General features: G+C 39.7%; 1 protein-coding gene across 1 annotated transcript in view; it reads left to right on the top strand.

Annotated features, from left to right (window-relative positions):
- tmem104 (transmembrane protein 104) overlaps nt 1-18,044 on the top strand; it is a 44,768-nt gene extending 26,724 nt beyond the window's left edge. The window contains exons 9-10 of the mRNA XM_061700291.1: nt 2,889-2,982; nt 14,323-18,044. Of these exons, the coding sequence (XP_061556275.1) occupies nt 2,889-2,982; nt 14,323-15,080 (852 nt within the window). The 3' untranslated portion in view covers nt 15,081-18,044. The remainder of the gene's footprint in view (nt 1-2,888; nt 2,983-14,322) is intronic.
- Nucleotides 18,045-19,425: the final 1,381 nt, after the last annotated feature.

The raw sequence follows: 19,425 nt of genomic DNA, 5'->3' as shown, positions 1-19,425 counted from the left end.
ATATATATACGTGTGTGTATATATATACGTGTATGTATATATATATATACGTGTATATATATATATATATACGTGTATGTATATATATATATATACGTGTATATATATATATATATATACGTGTATATATATATATATATATATATATATATATATACGTGTATATATATATATATATATATATATATACGTGTGTATATATATATATACACGTGTATATATATATATATATATATATATATATATATATATATATATATATATATATACACGTGTATATATATATATATATATATATATATATATATATACACGTGTATATATATATATATATATATATATATATATATATATATATATATATATACGTGTATATATATATATATATATATATATATATATATATACGTATATATATATATATATATATATATATATATATATATATATATACGTATATATATATATATATATATATATATATATATATATATATATATATATATATATATACATACACGTGTATATATATATATATATATATATATATATATATATATATATATACACGTATATATATATATATACGTGTATATATATATATATATATACACGTATATATATATATATACGTGTATATATATATATATATATATATATGTATATATATATATATATATATACGTGTATATATATATATATATATATATATATATATATATATATGTATATATATACACACAAACCCTTACTTGAAAACCTAACCCTAGTTTGAAACCCTACTTTGCAACACTAACCCTGGTTTCCTTGACCTGTTTGTCGTAACAATAATGGTGAGCAGTGTCATTCAATTAACTGCCAGGCTCGCAAATAAACAAAATGTGATTGACAGCTGTAGTCCTCCAGTAAAACATCTTTATCTCTGAACATTCATTCATTCATTTTCCGTACTTCTTATCCTCACTAGGGTCGCGGGCGTGCTGGCGCATGCAAACTCCACACAGACGAGGCTGGATTTGAACCCGGGTCTTCAGAACTGTGAGGCAGATGTGCTAACCAGTCTTACACCGTGTCGTATCTCTGAACACCAAATTGAAATTTCAGTCAGAAACTTTCCTTCCGTTTTTTTTTCTTTCATCCTCCAAATTCTTACTGTACATGTAAGCATTTATCTTGTTTTTGCATCATGTGTGCTCATACTTTCGTCATGCTGTTCACTTTACTGTTTTTCTTTGATTTGCCGTCTTGCCTTGGGCGAGTGACCTTTTTATGAGGAGCTAATAGGATAAATCCCCGAGCTTGTATCCATCAGCGCATTGGTCACCTTTGCAGTGTCTCATCCCTGACTCAGCGGTTATTGCCTCTCAGCCAAGTGTGTGATTACGGGCTGGAGCGCGGGCCAGGTGGAAGCCTCTCACTCAACGTACAGTAAAGGAAGGGCTCTTGGGAATATCCTTGTTGTCATCACTAGACCGTTTTAAGACATTTTTGGGAAATCATGGACGTCGTGTCCTCCGGGCCAGAGAGGAAAAGGACCATCTGGATTGTTATAACCGGAAAGTTCAAAAGCCAGCATCTGTGATGGTATGGCAGTGTGTTAGTGCCCGTGGCAAGGGTAACTTGCACCTCTGTGAAGGCACCATTAATGCTGAAAGGTACATACAGGTTTTGAAGTAACATATGCTGCCATCCAAGCAACATCTTTTTCAGGGGACGTCCCTGCTTATTCAGCAAGACAATGCCAAGCCACGTTCTGCACGAGTTAGAACAGCGTGGCTTTGTAGTAAAAGTAGTAAAAACTAAAATGAGTTTGACACCCCTGCCTTAAAAGATACAGGAAGTGTGCCATATGTTTGATGCAGTCCTTCTCGAGTCACCTGATTTTTAAAAAATATATATATTATTATTGTTGTTATTATTATTTAATTTATCCCCCAAAGCCGGTTCACCTTAGCAACAGGATATTTGGTAGATGTCTGTCTATTCTAATATTTACAATAAAGTCTCCAGAAGCCATACCTAGGAAATCTGCTATTTTGAAATTTCTTCGGCATGTTAATCATGAGTAGATGCACAAAAAAGCGTTGAGAAGCCATGCCTGAACAGACAGGAAGTCTGCCATTTTGGTTTCGTGACCATTTTGTTTGAAAGCACCCCCAGAATTTGGAAAATAAAAAAAACTATTTTGCAAGGTAGGCACATTGATCGTGTCTTAACGTCTAAACGTCATAAGAACCCATGCCTGAAAAGAAAGGAAGAAGTAAAAGTGTTCCCTCTTTCCTGCTCTGCTCCAATCTCCCAACATGCTTTTCCCCATTGATTCCCCCCTCCCCCAATTCTCTGACATGTACTTTATGACTCGCGAGTCCAGTAAACGAACGACACTGACTGCTTTACAAGTATTCCGTTATATACTCAGGCATGACTTGTAGAGCTAACATGAATCCCGGCCACGTTCCCAGGTATCGAGCCGTTAAGCGGCAATGGAAAATGACGCCTTTAGCTGAGCGAGGTGAGTTCATGCAACATGTAGCTGATGAGCCAAAACATACAAAAGCATCACGGTCGTCATTTAGTGCGAATGTCATTCCCCCCTTGGATGGTTAGTTAGTTACCCGCCGTGAATCTTGGCCATCATAGTCATCATGGTTCTTGATGATGCTCGCAGGCAATCATCTTCCTCCTTAAACCTTTAATAGCCTCGTGCTCCTTTTCAGGTCATTTGGAAAAATGTAGGCTAGAAACACAGTGACATTTTTCTTATATAGCCTTACCTTGTTTCACGGCTTTAGCTGCTTTTTGCTGTGTGAAACACGATGAATTTGGGAATTATTAACCTTTGCGTTATAATAATTTTCTGTCTTTGTGTTTGTTTGCGTGTCCTGCAGAGTGTCTTTACTGTTCTGTTGGGACCGTTTACCTTCTTTAACGCCCAGAAGACCAAATACCTTCAGATCCTCACTTCACTTATGCGCTGGATTGGTAAGACTCAGTTCTTTTCTTTCTACAATATCACATTAAATTCATAATAATAATAATAGCAAACTTCTTCCTAGTGGACTGATGTAAGGTTACGAATGGACGGATTATACCATTTTGATTCTGTTCCATTCACACTAGAGTTAGTATGAATTCAGTTGCTAACCAAAACAGCCGTACCTACCAAGGTCTGTAAAGAGACTCTAGTGTAAATTAAAGTGTTGAGACATTTTGATTGTGTTGCATTCGTGTCATAATGACTCAAATGGTCAAAAATTGATAATGAATTAAATCGATCTTAACATTTATCTGGATCTGCATCAACTTTTTATGGAAATAAACATGAACACTGAAGAATGTTTATTGCACTCATGATAACTACCAAACAAGTGGCTGTAAATTAATTTTTCAAACAGCAACTTCTGACTGCCTGTAGGTGTACCAGTAATTGGATTTCAAACTCCATATTTTCTTCACTTTTCAGAATGCTCGCTAGCTAACTCACCTACTTACTGTCACTTATTAATTAGCTAACTTACTAACTCAATAGCTAGCTCACTACGACTCATTATATAGGTAACTCACCTGATAACCTACCATTAATGCTGGAGTCTATGTTGGAGGGATGCTGGGTAGCAAAACAATCCGCATCATCGTTCTTGTTTATTGCCTGGATCAGACTACAAGACAAATTGGGTCTTTTACAATGGCACTGTGTTGGACTATCGCCATCAAATCCCGCCGTGTCTTAGTCAGAACATCGACAGCGCTACACGCCGCATATTATGATATCACCGTATCCCATCTTTTACGATCATTGGGCTAATCTTGTCAAATTAAGATCTCGGGGGAGGCGGGACCGGAAAACATGTCTGCATTTCATTAATGAGGAAAAAAATTAACCTAAATCATTTTAGCAACTGGCTGCCATATAACAAAGAGTGAAACATTTAAGGGTTCTGAATACTTTCCGTACCCACTGTATATATTTAAAAAAATTATATTGCAGTTTCTTATGTACAATGTTGATCTGGTTATGTATATTGAACTTAAACTTTGCAGCTTGTACCAGCATTCTTGACATGGTTATATAGCGGCTGAAGTATTTAACACGTCACCCTTTTTCTCACTAAAATTGACCTGAAAATGTCACCAGATGTTGGCAACAACCCAAGTAATCCATACATACAAAGAAAGTAGAACAAATAAACTCAGAAATTAAGTTGTAAAAATGTGAAATGACGTTGGGAAAAAGTATTGAACACATGAAGGGAGGTGCAGAAAGGCATGGAAAGCCAAGACAACACTTAAAATCTATCAATAATCAAACAGCAATCCAGCCCCTTGTCAGTGCAAATGAATATCAGCTGCTTCATTCCTAATGGCCTACAAAAAGGTGTCATTGCCAAGCTGTGAGTCAAGACACATCTCATGATGAGTAAGCGCAAAGTGCTGTCTCAAGACCATGGTAAAGTAATTATTGCAAAACATTACGATGGCATTGGTTAAAGGCACATATCTAATCTTCTGAACGTTCCAGTGAGCATGGTTGGGGCCATAATACGCAAGTGGAAAGTCAATCATACCACCATAAATTTCCCTCGATCAGGTGCTCCTCACGAGATTTCTGACAGAGGAGTGCAAAGAATAATCAGAAGAGTTGTCCAAGAGCCAAGGAGCACCTGTCGAGAGCTTAAAAAAGACCTGGAATTAGTAGGTACTGTTGTCACAAGCAAAACAGTGACCACATTGCTGGGAAAAAAAAACATCAAAGGTCGTTTAAAGTTGACTGAACAACATTTGGACAAGGCAGTTAAATACCGGGAGAATGTAGTCTGGTCTGATGAGAGCAAAATGGAACTGTTTGGATGCTATAATGCACACCACGTTTGGAGGAGAGTTGGCATTGCACATCACCATACCAACAGTCAAGTTCGGAGGTGGGAACATGATGGTGTGGGGCTGCTTCTCAGCAAATGGTACTGGTAAACTTCACATTATTGAAGGAAGGATAAATGGGCAAATGTACCGATATATTCTTGGCAAAAATCTGCTGCCATCTGCGAGGGATGATGAAAATGGAACAAGGGAGGACATTTCAGCAGGATAATGATCGAAAACATACTGCCAAGCAAACTCTCAATTGGTTTCAAAGAAAAACATTAAAGCTGCTAGAATGGCTCAGCCAATCACCTAATCCAATATGAAATTCTAGGGAAAGAACTGAAACTCAAGGTCCATAAAGAAGCCCACGGAACCTTCAAGATTTGAAGACTGCTTGTGTGGAGGAATGGGCCAAAAACACACCAGAGCAATGCATGCAACTCGTTTCTCCATACAGGAGGCATCTTGAAGCTGTCATTGCAAACAAAGGCTTTGGTACAACTGGTATTTAATAAATACCAGTTGGCTTGTTCAATACTTTTCCCCCCCGTGTCATTTGACATGATTACACACAGCTTATTTTCTGATTTTATTTATTCTGTGTTCTTTATGTATGGATTACTTGGTTTAGTTGTTTGTTCCCAACATCTGGTGAAATTTCCAGGTCCGTAGCACCTTTGGATATATATTTGAGAAAAATGATGACGTGTTAAATCTTTATTTCACCGGCTGTATATGATGTATATGCAAATTCATATCACACACACTCACACACCAATCTGCATGATGAGCAATAGCCATAACTGATCTAAAAATGAACCTAACCTAACCAGGTTAGGGGTTAAAAAAGGAACTCACTTTCTACCTTAGTGGGAGACCTGACACTGGGAGGAGGAGGCTAGCTTCTCGTAGTCAGGAGTGTAAGAGCTATTTGCAAGGCGTAGGCAGGCAGCGAGGTGGTCTTCAGTCATTGTTGATCTGTACTTGAACTTAATGATATTCATTAGAAAGCAGGCTCTCATAAATATGTTGATCCAAAAAGAGATGTCAGGTTCAAGGCACATCTTCCGAGATTGTGATACTGCTCTTCCACCAGTAGTTTCCAGAACACTGCAAGCTCTCCAGGTTGAGATGGCTTTGAGCTCGATGTCATTTAGCAATGGCAGAATCTCATATCAAGAGCGGCGCTTTCCAAGTCAAATAGTGATTTGACCTTGGCGGCAATGTCACCAACATCAGCACCAAATGGAAAAAAACATACCGTATCCGTCGATGGCTACAGGCTTGATGGATATGGCCGTGAGACTGATCGGGTTCGCAGACTGTAATGTAGGTTATTACAAAATACATAACACCCCCACCCCACCCCACCCCCGTGGCAGCTAAGTTTATCTCAGTACTGGCGAAAAGAGAATTCACTCAGAGGTATAGTGAATCCTATGATGTTATTCAAACCTACAATGGTACTCTTTTGGCATCTTTCTCATTACCTCTTTCCGTGAATCCTTCCTCACCCTCCCCTCCGGTGGTGTTGGTGGCTTTGAGGTGTGTCCATCAAAGGTCCGGTCCCGGTCTGTGTCTTGGCTTCCCATCTCCCCTCTCATTCGTCACTGACAAGCTTGACGGGCCGTCCCACCCTTGATTGGACTGTCACTCACGGCCGCCTTGAAGGAAAATAAAGTGCCCGTCCGCGGGGGCCGCGCTCAAACCCACCGACTGGTTCACAAACATGCCGTGGCGTTGGTGCACTGTCTAACGTGAGCTAGAGTGTGTTGTTTGCTGAACCTTTCACTCTTGGTCCGTCTTAAGCCACTCATGGTGTGAAGCTTTCCTGTTCACGCCAGCACATTTATTGAACAGTTTAATCTCGTAAATGCTCCTAATGGCCTCCTTCAACATTGGAACATTCGAATCTTTCCAAGACTGCGATTGCAACACACGACATTCCCATCTACATCAATTTCAATAAGAGCTTCTGAGGTTATAATAGTACCAGTGTTTGGATTCATTGAAGAGTTAGGGTTTCAGTGTCAGTGTTTCACAACAGGATTATGGCTTCCAAGTACGGTTCTTGGCCAAGATTAGGGTTTGAAGTTGGGGTTCTTGGGCAGGGCAATTATATGATTGCCATTAGTGATCATGATAAATTTCAGGTCGATCACGGTGATCAGCTGTGAGCTTATTTACTTGATCACGTATGGCAGAAATGGGCGTAACAGCAAATAGACAATATTTTCCTGTTCCTCTTTCATTTGCAAATTGCAGAAGTAAACATAATGACCGAACGTGGAGCTAAACATGTAGCTGAGGGTAGCATATAGATGTCAGCCATGACTTGGAGTTATCCTATTGAGATGAGGCTATTGTTGAGAAGAGAAGTTACTTCATGTCAGTTGTGCGGCGGTATCTCCAAAGCGCTGTGCAGCAAATTAAGCCAAATGCAACAAACCTGTTCATTCATTTGAAGAAGTAGCACGCAAGTGATTATATGAAAAGCATAAAAAGGCAAGCCGAGTCAGCCCAGCCTGTCACACACTGCTACCAGCACATGTAGCGTTAGCTGTTTCGTCACTACAAGTGGTTAGGGCCCCGGACCAAAACAGCAATCAATCGTGTCATCGTCATTATTCAGGTGTTTTGTAACATGACAAAACTATCCATCCATCCATTTTCTGTAGCGCTTATCCTCACTAGGGTCGCGGGCGTGCTGGAGACTATCCCAGCAACTGCGGGCAGGAGGCGAGGTAAACCTTGAACTGGTTGCCAGCTAATCGCAGGGCACATATATACAAACAACCATTCGCGCTCACATTCACACTGATGGGCAATTTAGAGTCTTCAATTCACCTGTCATGCATGTTTTTGGGATGTGGGAGGAAACCGGAGTACCCGGAGAAAACCCACGCAGGCACGGGGAGAACATGCAAATTCCACACAGGCGAGGCCGGGTTTTGAACCATGGTCCTCAGAATTCTGAGGCGGATGTGCTAAACCACCGTGCCGCCATGACAAAACTAGCTAATCTGTATTGTTATTAAAGATGATGCACATTTGCAAGTAGCAATATTTTTAACAGGGTATGTATAATCATAACTGGAAAATGATCATGTTTGTAATACAAGGTGTCTTCATTATACCCAAGGCGGCTATTTGATTATTTCTCATATACAGTGGAACCTCGATAAAACAGACCCAGATATAACGGCTATCAGATAAAACGGACTGTTGGGACTAAAGAGTGTGTCTAAAATTAGTTTCCATTCATCACTGAAACTGCCATTGACAAAGTCTGTTATTTCTAGAATTGGCCGCTGTTGTTTTCTGGTGCTGTTGCGCAATACAGGCAGAGAACGGGACTGACCTATTTCTGGATCAGAGTTATACAAAAAAAAATAGATCCAATTCCAAAAGACATGCCTCCCGTGCCTACACGGCAGCCATGTTGAATGTGGGACATTGACATGGTGGCTATATCATGATAGTTATATCTATTTTGCCATAGAGTGCATCAGAGAGAGAGCGGCATGGCGTCAGCGTAAACTCTGATGAATACAAAACACAAGGTATTGGAGTCTGGAATATGCTATTTTTGGTACAGTAACTTTTTATTTTTTATTTTGTGAAGCCATTTCGGCATTCGCAACAGAGTTGGAATAGGAAGCACACTAATTCCTTGCGGCTCATGAATGATTACTGTACATCAACAATGTCACCATGACCAAGCACACCAGTGTGGTAAATTTGGATAAAATGTGAAACTTAAAACTTTGCAATAACTTTGCACCGTACTGGACATTTTAGGCCACAAAAAAAAACCCCTACAAAACAATTATTTTGTACCGTACTTATCGTGGGTGCATATGGCCTCAAAAAAGTGCTTCAATGTAACAGACCATCTGCTATATCTGACAACCCCCTGCCCCTATTCGTCTGTTCAATAGAGGTTCCACTGTACCTCCAAAAATACTTAGGACTGTAAGCTAATGCACTGTGGTTTTATATTTTTCTGCATTCATTGCACTGAGTGAAAATTGTTCTTGTATTTTTCTGTATTTATTTATTTGGCCTTTTTTTGCTTAGTATATGCTAGTCTAATGAGGTGTTTAGTTTTTTAAAATATTGACCATGAGGAGTGTTGTTAGCAAAAGGCGTCAATAAAATGTTGAACTCCACTCTACTTCATTAGTTTTCAGTACAGATGCTTTAAAACTGTCAGTTTTAAAACAATATAAAATTAATGTGATAATAATCGAGATTGGAGAAAATAAAAAAAAAAATATTTTTTTGCCATATCGCCCAGCCCTACTTTCTAGTCTCTGTTAGGAATTGAAGTTAAGGTTCAAATCATGGTTACAAGCCAGCTTTAGGCTTTTGAACCAGGATTAAGGTTTCAAATTAGTTTTAAGGCCAGTGCTAGGGTTTTAAGTCTGGTTTCCGTCCATGCTTGCTTCCTCCCTCCCGTCCTTCATTCTTTTCATTACTTCTGTCATTCCTCCTGACCTTCTGTCCTTCCTTTCTTCCTTCTTTCTTAACATCCTCATATTCTTCCTTCCTTTATTCCATTCTTCTTCCCTTCCTTCTTTCCTTTTATACCATTCTTGTACCCTTCCTTCCTTCTTTCCTTTCATTCCTGCCCTAAATAAGTTCTTTTAAAAAGTATATACCTACTTCATCCCACCCTGTATATCGTGTTTGTTGTTTGTGTAACAGTTGAGACGTCGCGTGTGACACGGTGTTGACTTTCGTCCTCCGTCACCTTTGCGTGTCAGGGTTAGCAGGCAACCAGGGTGCCGGGGGCCCCGCCTCCCGGCCTCACCACAAGGCCTCGTCACGCCAGTCAACGCTCGACTGTCCTCAGTCAACTCCTGGACAAGCCACACACTGTCATGTTGGAATTTTCAGTTAGCAACTTCGGACTACTTGTTGGTCTCCAACACACTTTTGTCCAAAACTCCATATTTTCTTGTTTTTAAAAATCTAACTCACCTGTTCATTTAATAATTAGCTAACTGGCTAAAGGGCCGGTGAAGTGGAGGGATGACGACGACCTGAGAGTATGGGTGGGGATGGCAATGTGAAAGTCTGCAAGATCCGGCGGGGCAAAGTTATTGATGGCCTTGAAGGTGCAGATCAGTATTTTACAGTCGTGTGCGGTGCATTTCCGACCTGGACTTTCAGTGGGTGCTGAATTGTCCAAATCCACATCTTAATACCACCACTATCACGTTGCAAAATGAAGTACATAAACAGAATATAAGTATGCATGGCATTTCAGAGCGAGAGAGAGGCGCTTAAGCGTATTTGAGGATGTATTTTACATTTCATTATTACTAAAGCAAGAAACATATAGTTACACCTTAATCTTCCAATACATCACCCGCACAAAACTAGAAAACTCTACACTAGACTATAGCAGTTCTAATAACATGACAAAAGCATAAAAAAAAATAAAAATACATCGTACTCACCAGAGATGCAGAAGTAAAGCAAATAAACACTTTTCCGGGTGTAGACAAGCTAGCCGCTCTGTCCTCACAATGTCCAGTTTTTTTTGAGAAATCCGCGTTGAAAATGAATTTTTAAATCATGTCCAATATTCGGCTGTCTTTAAGGCACCTGTGCGAATCCCATTGAGTTCGAAGCAGGAGCTGCCGTGAGATGAGTTCGCTCTGATCAACCAATCAGAGGACGGGAAAATACATGACTGCGCTACAGCGAAGATGGCGAGTGATGTAAAGTGGTGAATCTGACTTCTGATTTTTTTTTTTTTTTTAATTTTAATTTTTTTTTTTTTGCTGTCTATGTGTCCTATGCCCATGCTCTGGATTCTGAAGGACCTAAGCAAATTACATTGACGTGGCAAATCGTAAAAGCTGAAATCTGATTAGACAAAAAAAAAAATCAAATACAACTGGAAGCTGGGCACTCAAGACACATGCTATGAAATGAAGACAAGACTGTTGGAAATAAATTATTATATATTATATATTTTGTAGTGTGTGTGTGTGTGTGTATATATACATACACACACACACATATATATATATATATTTGTACTGAAAAACAAAAATTCTAATTTTCAGACCAGTTAAGTGAAATTGGATAATTCCCCTCACAACTGAAGATCTCTTACAGCGCAGTGGTTGGGAATCACTATACTAACTTGATTAACTTTTTCACTCAATCATGAGCTAACTCACTAACTTGCTTGACAATTAGCTAGCTCATCAACTTACTAACTAGCTAACTCACTCATTAACCTGCCAGCATACTCGCTAATTAGCTCACTAATGCAATAACTAATACGCTCATTAACTCACTCGCTAACTAACTCACTGATTAACTCAGCCACTAACTAGCCATCTAACTCACTCACTCCTTACAAATGTACGTAGCTGCACTTGAGATTGACTACCTTTCACCTTCATCTTATTATTGGAGCGCATCAGTGCCGTGTCCTGTGAAGCGAACCACTTCCAAGCACGCTGGCCAATTGTATCTCCTTGGAGCATCCCGTCTGTTTGTGAGTGTTGCGTGTGTTTGTTTGTCAGTGAGACGGTCCGCAGAGGACCGTTAAGTTGAAGTATCAAGGTCAATGGCAGGCCTGCACAGCATAGATAAATCACACTGGCTGCTGCTAACATAGCGAGCACGCTCGATTGACACACGATCAATTTTGCGTGCGTGTGTATGTGCGTGCAGGCGCGTGCGATGACTTTATCCTGACGGGTATTCGACTGCTGGTGTCGGAATGAGACCACTCGACGGAGGAGTGAATCATGTGGACATCACTGATAGTTGTGAACAATTCTTTTCTTCTATATCGTCATTAAGAATGTAGTAACCACGAAATGATAAATGGTTTACACTTATATAGTGCCTTAACTACACCATCACCGTGGCCGAAGAGCTTTACAGATGCTCACACACACACATTCACCCATACATTCATAGACCAGTGGGCGGCTGCTGCCATGCAAGGCACTGCCAGGCCCACTGGGAGCAATTTGGGGTTCAGTGTCTTACCCAAGGACACTTCGACAGCGGGCAGTTGGGATTCCAACCGGCAACCCTTCGATCACAAATTATAACCAGACTCTGACTCTGTTTCTCACCTATGGATGGAAACAGCATGTGCTGTTCCACTCCAGTTCTCTAGGTGGCAGTAAACGTAGTTGTCAACTACTCAGCACTAACTCAATAACTGACTCGCTCATGAATCACCCAGCAATCATTAACTAGTTGTTAATTTACAAATGACCAAAATTGCTCACTAGCTAGCTTAGTCACTCACTAACTCTCAAATTAGCTCACTCAAATTCACCAACCTCGCCAACTTCCTAACAACTAACCACCCCAGTTACTCACTAACTAGCTAACTCGCCAACTAACTACTTCACTCACTTACTAACTCACTCACTTAATAGCTCGCGACTATGGAAACAGCTCTCATCTTGTGCAATGGGGAATCATTTTCAGTATGAACTGAACACTATGTTTATTATTATTATTGTTGTTGTTGTCGTCGGCTTTCGCACTCGAGCACCCAATTGACTTTTTACATTTTCTATCAAATAATCTCTATACAAATTAAGTCATGTTGTAAAATTAGCATATAAAATGTTGTGACTTGAGTTTGTTCCCCAGTCAGGCAGCTGCACTTCATTCTGTATTTAGCTTGTTGTTGTTGTTGGTTTTTTGTGTGGTTAAAAAACATTTACTGCCGTAGCAATGTGGGCACATGTTTTTATGGAGGACAGTCAAATAAAACCTCAAGTAGCACAATGCGGTAAAAATGCCACATGACCTAACCATTGACCAATAAAGCTTAAATATGTCAGTAGCCGTCAAGTGTAGATGGGAAGTCATAGTCTGCGCGGAGGCTTCGATGGAAGTTGGTGGTTTTGGTTAAAAGAAGCCAATTGAAGAATTCCGAGGACCTTTTTAAGACCGCTTCAATCAAACCTAGAACCCTGACATTTGATGTTCGCGCAGTATGTTCTTTGGTAAAAGATATATTTTTTTAAAGGCCACAGCATCAGGGTTTGTGTCAAAGGTTAAAGCATACATGAAAATCAGTTGCCTTTCGGCGAAATTCGGCGTTTTGAAGTCAGAATAGGCCATTCACGTGTATCGTATAGCTCCGATGAGTTTTTCCTTGGGGGGGTCATTGTCGTCACGAACATGTCGTCGTCTTTTATTTAGTAAATGAGAAAACACACAATTGTGCGCATATAGTTGATTGCCCAGGCAGAATTTGTAAGATGGGTACAATTCTTTAAAGAAAACATGACCGGCCAGGCGAAACACATTTAATTTTGTTTCAATGAGATAAAAATTAAACTGTCAAGCATTTCAGAAAAGCGTTATCATAAAAAAAACAACAACAAAAAAACACATAACCATAAAGAAATTAATGATGGTTGTTGTTCAGTCATCAGTTTTATTACAAAAAAAAATAAAAAAATTCACAAATTCTGCCAGGGTATGTAAACTTATGTGCCCAACTGTACATATTATGCAGTCATATGTACCACTGTAATATTGGAATGAAAGTGTAGGCTACACCTTTTTCATAACCTCTCGGTGGTGGTGGCATACTAGAATGAAAATGTATACCTCTCACATAACCTTGAGGTGGCGGTGGAATATTGGAATGAAAGTGTACAGCTTTTTCATAACCTCTACATGGCGGCATACATTTATAAAATGGGAAGGTTTATTTTTTATTTCCCCCTATACCCATGTATAATCCGCATCATTGACAAATTTTTTTTTTGGGGGGGGAAATTTGCATTATACACAGGGAATTATGGTAGGTATTCTATTGAAAAAGAATCTAGGGACATATTCCATTTCCGCAGTGTCCCTGAATGCACCTCACGCTATCACGGAGCTGCGGCGTGCCTGCCTACAGTTGTTTTATTCTGAAAAGTGAAATAGGAAATGCAGCAGATGTACATTCCTACCTCCTCTTTCATTGTTATCATACAAGGAGATAAGTATACAACACTCTGGGCCGCTCTGTGAGTTGTTTGAAGCGTTATCATTTACCGTAACATGGGTGCTAATCTTATTAGCATATCCAAGTAGGTCCCTGTGCTGGTCACTTTTAATATTACCGTTAATTCACTGTATACTACAGTACACCAACATCGCATCGACCCCGTTATGTGACTATTGCGCACTCGTAGATTGATGACGATGCTCAAATAATATATCGTGCAGTCCTACGATCTACATACCTACCAAATCTCAACCTATTTACTTAATCTAATTTAGTCCAGATCTGTATACCTAATCTAATTCTATTGTTCTAATCAACCTACCAAACTAATCAAAGTTTACATTCCTTTTTACCATTTACTTTCCAAATCTAGTCTAAACCTACCTTCCTATTTATGTACCTATTTATCTTCTCATCTAATCTCAAATGTGTGTCTTGTTTGATCCCCTCAGCGTTCACCATGATGATCATCCTGGCGCTCCTCCGCATTGGCGCGGGCGAGGGCCGCCCTTCCGTCGCCTCCCTGGCCGGTGTGCCCAACCTATTTGGCGTGTGCGTTTACTCGTTCATGTGCCAGCACTCTCTGCCCTCGCTAGTGACGCCCATCTCGGACAAAAAGCGCGTGGGCGTGCTGGTTCTGGCCGACTACGTGCTCATCCTTGGCTTCTACGCGCTCCTGTCCTTCACCGCTATCTTCTGCTTTGACAGCGCGCTCATCCACGATATGTACACACTCAACTTTACCGACAATTGCCATGTTCTGGACGTGCCCGTCCTGCGCTACTTCCTGGGCCTCTTCCCCGTCTTCACTATCAGCACCAACTTCCCCATCATTGCGGTCACTTTGCGCAATAACTGGAAGACGCTATTCCACCGGGATGGCGGTACCTACCCATGGGTGGTGGACCGGGTGGTCTTTCCGCTTATTACACTGGTGCCGCCCATCGTGGTGGCCTTCTGCACGCACAATCTGGAGTCTCTGGTGAGCATCACGGGCGCTTACGCCGGCACTGGCATCCAGTACGTGGTTCCCGCCCTGCTAGTCTACCATGCCCGGCGCCACGTGGCGCCGGTGACGGGTCGCCACGCTGTCAACCCGCACCGTTCGCCCTTCTGCCATACGGCCTGGGTCTGGTTCGTGGTGCTGTGGGCCACCTTCTGCCTCATGTTCGTCACCGCCAACATCATCCTGACCGACGTCAGGAAATGACACATCCACCTTGTGCCTTTTTTTTTTTTTAATTATTATTATTTTTTTTTATACAGAATGCTAGCTAATTTATCAAGAAAGGACCAAACATTTAACGTCCATTTTCTATACCACTTCATGAGGGTCGAGGGTGAACCGAAGTCTATCCCAGGTGACTTTGGGGGAGAGGAGGTACACCCTGGATTGGTTGGCAGCCAGTCAAATAAACAAATTTATGCACAAAAAGCTAATTTGTGGCCATTTATGGAAAAACAGAGCCCCAAACATCTCAAATTTTTTACACTATATATTAAAATTTTTACACTATATATATATATATATATATATATATATATACATATATACATATATATATATATATACACACATATACATACATACATACATACACACACACAAGCGGGTACGGAAAGTATTCAGACCCCATCATATTGACAGAACAAAAACGGAATTGTTGGACTTTATGGACATGAAAATACAAATTTGTGACTCCCCAAATAGGTATAACATGCACACAAATGACTCATTTGTGGCCACAAATGACTATTCAGGTGTAAGGTGTGCACTTAATACTAATTTGTGGCCATGAAATAGGTGTATTGTCTCCACAAAATGCTAGTTTGTGGCCACAATTTACTAATTTATGGACAATATATGTGGAGACAATATTCATTTTTGGCCATTAGGTAAGTATAATGTGTGCATGAATTACTAATTTGTGACTATAAAATAGGTATCATGTTAAAAAAACAAAAAATAGGTATAAATTGAGCACTAAATTAAAAGGAATTAGCCGTTAGGTATAAAGAGAGCACAAATTACTAATTTGTGGCCAAGAAATAAGTATTACGTGCTGTACGTAATACTTGTTTCTAGCATGGTGCGCACAAAATAAAAATGTTGTGGCTGCGAAATGGGTATAACATCCACACAAATGAGTATTTAGTAATAACGTGTATACTAAATACGAATGTGCGGCCACAAAGTATGTATAACTTTTGCAGAAAATGCTCATTTGTGGCTTCAAAATTCAAATTATCCGCGACAAATTAGTCTTGAAGTGTAATGTGCGCACAAATTACAAATTTTTGCCAAACAGAATACTGATTCGAGTCCACACAATACTAAATTCTGGCCGCTATAGCTATAGAGTGCTCATAAAATGCTAATTTGTGACTACAAAATACTCAATTGTGGCCATGAAATAGGTATAACGTGCGCACGAAATACTAATTTGTGGGTTTAATATCATTCATATGAACAACTTGGACTTCTGGGTAAGCATTTGGATCGCACCTTGGCGAGAAAATGCATTACGCTATGTCCTCTACCTTACTGGTTAGAGCAAGGGTGTGCTCCATTTTCTACCCAACAGTCTAGGAATTATACTAATATTCATTAGAATTTCGTCCGCACGTTATATCCATTTCTGGGCCACGAATTAGCATTTTGAGCTCATGTTACATCGATATTGAAGCCACCTTTTGTTTTTAATCCGTCATATCATGTCTGGGTCTCCGTACAAACAAGCATTCACACCGAAGGACAATTCGTTAGTTAACCTAAGAAATATCTTTTTGGGTTGTTGGAGGAACTCACACGACCAGGAGAAAGCCCACACAAGCAAGGAGAGAAGATGAACACACACGGCGTGCGAACCATCCGCGCGCCGTGTTGCCAAAAGGACCAAATATGAACAACTCAATTTTGACCATTTAAAAATTAAAAAAAAAAAAATCTAAAATGTCCTCTGTGTTTTTCTTAGAAGTTTGTCAAAGGAGTCGAGACAAAAACAAAGAAACGCCATCACCACGGTTGATGCTGCTGTTGTTTTTTTACTGATGTGTGATTGGCCAGATATGTTTAAACGTGTGTGTGTGTGTGCGGGTCGGTGGGAGGGGTGTGGGGAAAAGAACAACACCAGAGTGTCATTTTTTTCACTGTTATAACACTTATTCAAATTTTTACTATTATAACAGTTATTAAACCATTTCAAACTGTTATTTCACTATTGTAAGTTATTCCACTGTTATAAAATGATTACACTCTGGTGTTGGTTTTCCTGACCGAACACCCCGTTGATATCAGGGAAAACTCCCGCATTGGGCCAAAAATCTTTGAGTTATTTAATGGAATTAAATATGTCTACCAAACGTTAAGAAGGATTTCCACATTCGCCACAGACGATGTCGTCGCCGTTATTGCTAACACTTGAGTGGCTAAGTAACTGACATTTAAACTTGTCACCCTAACAACGCCTTCCCACTAGCGGGAATCGGTCCAAAAATTGCACAATTCAGAGTGAATTTTTAAAATGTATTATTATTAGTTTTTTTGTTTTTTGTTTACCCAGTCCTGTAGCTACATAACCCCCTAATATTAGGAATGCCATCTCATTACAATGTGGAAATGTATGCTTCCTGGATGAATGCGTTATACACATGAATGTGTTGTACACACAGTTATTGCACTGTTTTGAACTGCTATTACACCGTTATAGCAGTTTTATAACGCTCCACTGTTTTAACTGCTACTCCAGTTGTAAAAGTGTTTTAACAGTTGTTACACTGTTATAACACCCCAGTGGCATTCTTCCCACCAAGATTGTTGTGTCTTGCAACGAGATATGCTGAAGTACACGATAGCGCAGCGTATAAAGCCAGGCAGGAGATGATGTGGGATGTGGCCACCGAGCGCCTGGGAAATAGTTGCCATGGCAACAGAGGTGCCTTTTGATTGGATCCTTGTGCTCATTATGTTTTCATTGACCTGACAATCACCCCCCACCGAGCAAACACGTTTCCGCCAAGTGTTGACTTTTTGAAAGTTTTTGTTTTAATCATAATTTAAAGTATTCACAAAGAAATTAAAAGGAATATGTCTTCATTCATTCATTTTGTCTTCATGAATACTGTGGAAAAGTTGGTCATTCAAATTCACAAGCAAATAAAACTGACAATGAGTATTGTGATGAATTTGACCTTTTTATTGGACAAATAAGCGACATATTTTGCAAGCATTTTAGCGCGTCATTAGCGTGCATTGAATGATGCGCTGCGGAAACATTTGTGTTTATTTTAATTTAATCGCCTCAGAGCTCATCACTCATCTCAATCATCCGCTCACCCATTTATATAGGCATATAAATAATTTTTACTGGAGCTTTTTATGATTCAGCTAAATGAATTTTAACGTGTCCTCAAAGGTTTGAGCTTCATTCATTTACAATGTTTGTGTGGCGATTTATGCAACTGTTGTCACATTCTTTTAGCCTAATAGCATAATTGCCAAAGTGAAAATATCGTTTTTTGTTTTTCTTTTTTTAATTGGAATGTCCTTACTAAAAATATTTTTTTTCTTGTTTTCCGAAAATGTAAATTATTATTTTTCAGCTTACGTTGGAATTTATTTGACCGCTGGACAACAATAGCAACTCCCCTTCCTAATGGTTTGAAGCACAAAGCAAAAATGAAAATAACCACAACATGCTAGACGTTGGAACACAAAACTAAAAACCGCATCTGATACCTGAGTTGAAGAGGTGACAGAGAAGCGAGAACAAAAAAAAAAAGAAAAGAAAACTGTCAATGACGACGCCTACTTCATTTGAGAGAAAACCGCAATAGCGAAGAGAGAGAAAAAAAAATGCGCAAAAGCAACCTCGCTACCTGCTGATATTTGGTTTGAGAGGGGACAGCCAGAGGAAAGGGAGCAAAAAGAAAGTAAAAATTACATCAATAGCAATAAAACATGCAGATAAACATAAGTAGAGTTAACGTCAAATGAGCGTGGCATCACTTAGGGTGCTAATGACTAATATCTCTCATACTAGCTAGCAAAAACAATGACATGGAAAAAAACAAAACAACTCAAAAGGCTCGTTAGCGTAGCATTTTGTGTCTTTTGCGCGAACGTCTGCAAAGCTTTGATGTTTCTCGGCCTTTCACGCACACGCTAACGCTACGTTCATAAAGGCTAAGTGTGTCGCTCGTCACGGCTAAAAGGGTCGCTTTCGCCTTGGGAATGCTAAACGCTAACGAGAAACTAAAATGCACTGTCTTCCACCAGTCCATTCATTAATTCATTCAGTTTTTCAATGAAAAATGTATTCATTTTTTGTTGTTGAATATATAGATAAATAAGAACACTTGATTCCAGAAATATTGAGTTGACAATTGTCGCCGTTCCGCATGTCACTGTTAGCGTTTGCTTAGCTTCCCAGGCGTTTTGATGCACAACTGTTTTGTTGTTTATTTACAGCTCCGCTGTTTTTGGTTGACTCTCGACTATCTCTGTTGTAAACGGAATGTTTAGTTGATGTGATCATTGTTCTAAGTGTCGCAGT

This window comes from Phycodurus eques, chromosome 16 (assembly GCF_024500275.1).
Source record: "Phycodurus eques isolate BA_2022a chromosome 16, UOR_Pequ_1.1, whole genome shotgun sequence".
In the NCBI taxonomy this organism is placed as follows: Eukaryota; Metazoa; Chordata; class Actinopteri; order Syngnathiformes; family Syngnathidae; genus Phycodurus; species Phycodurus eques.
Note: the sequence above shows the minus strand (reverse complement) of the source record. Positions and strands in the feature narration are given on the sequence as shown.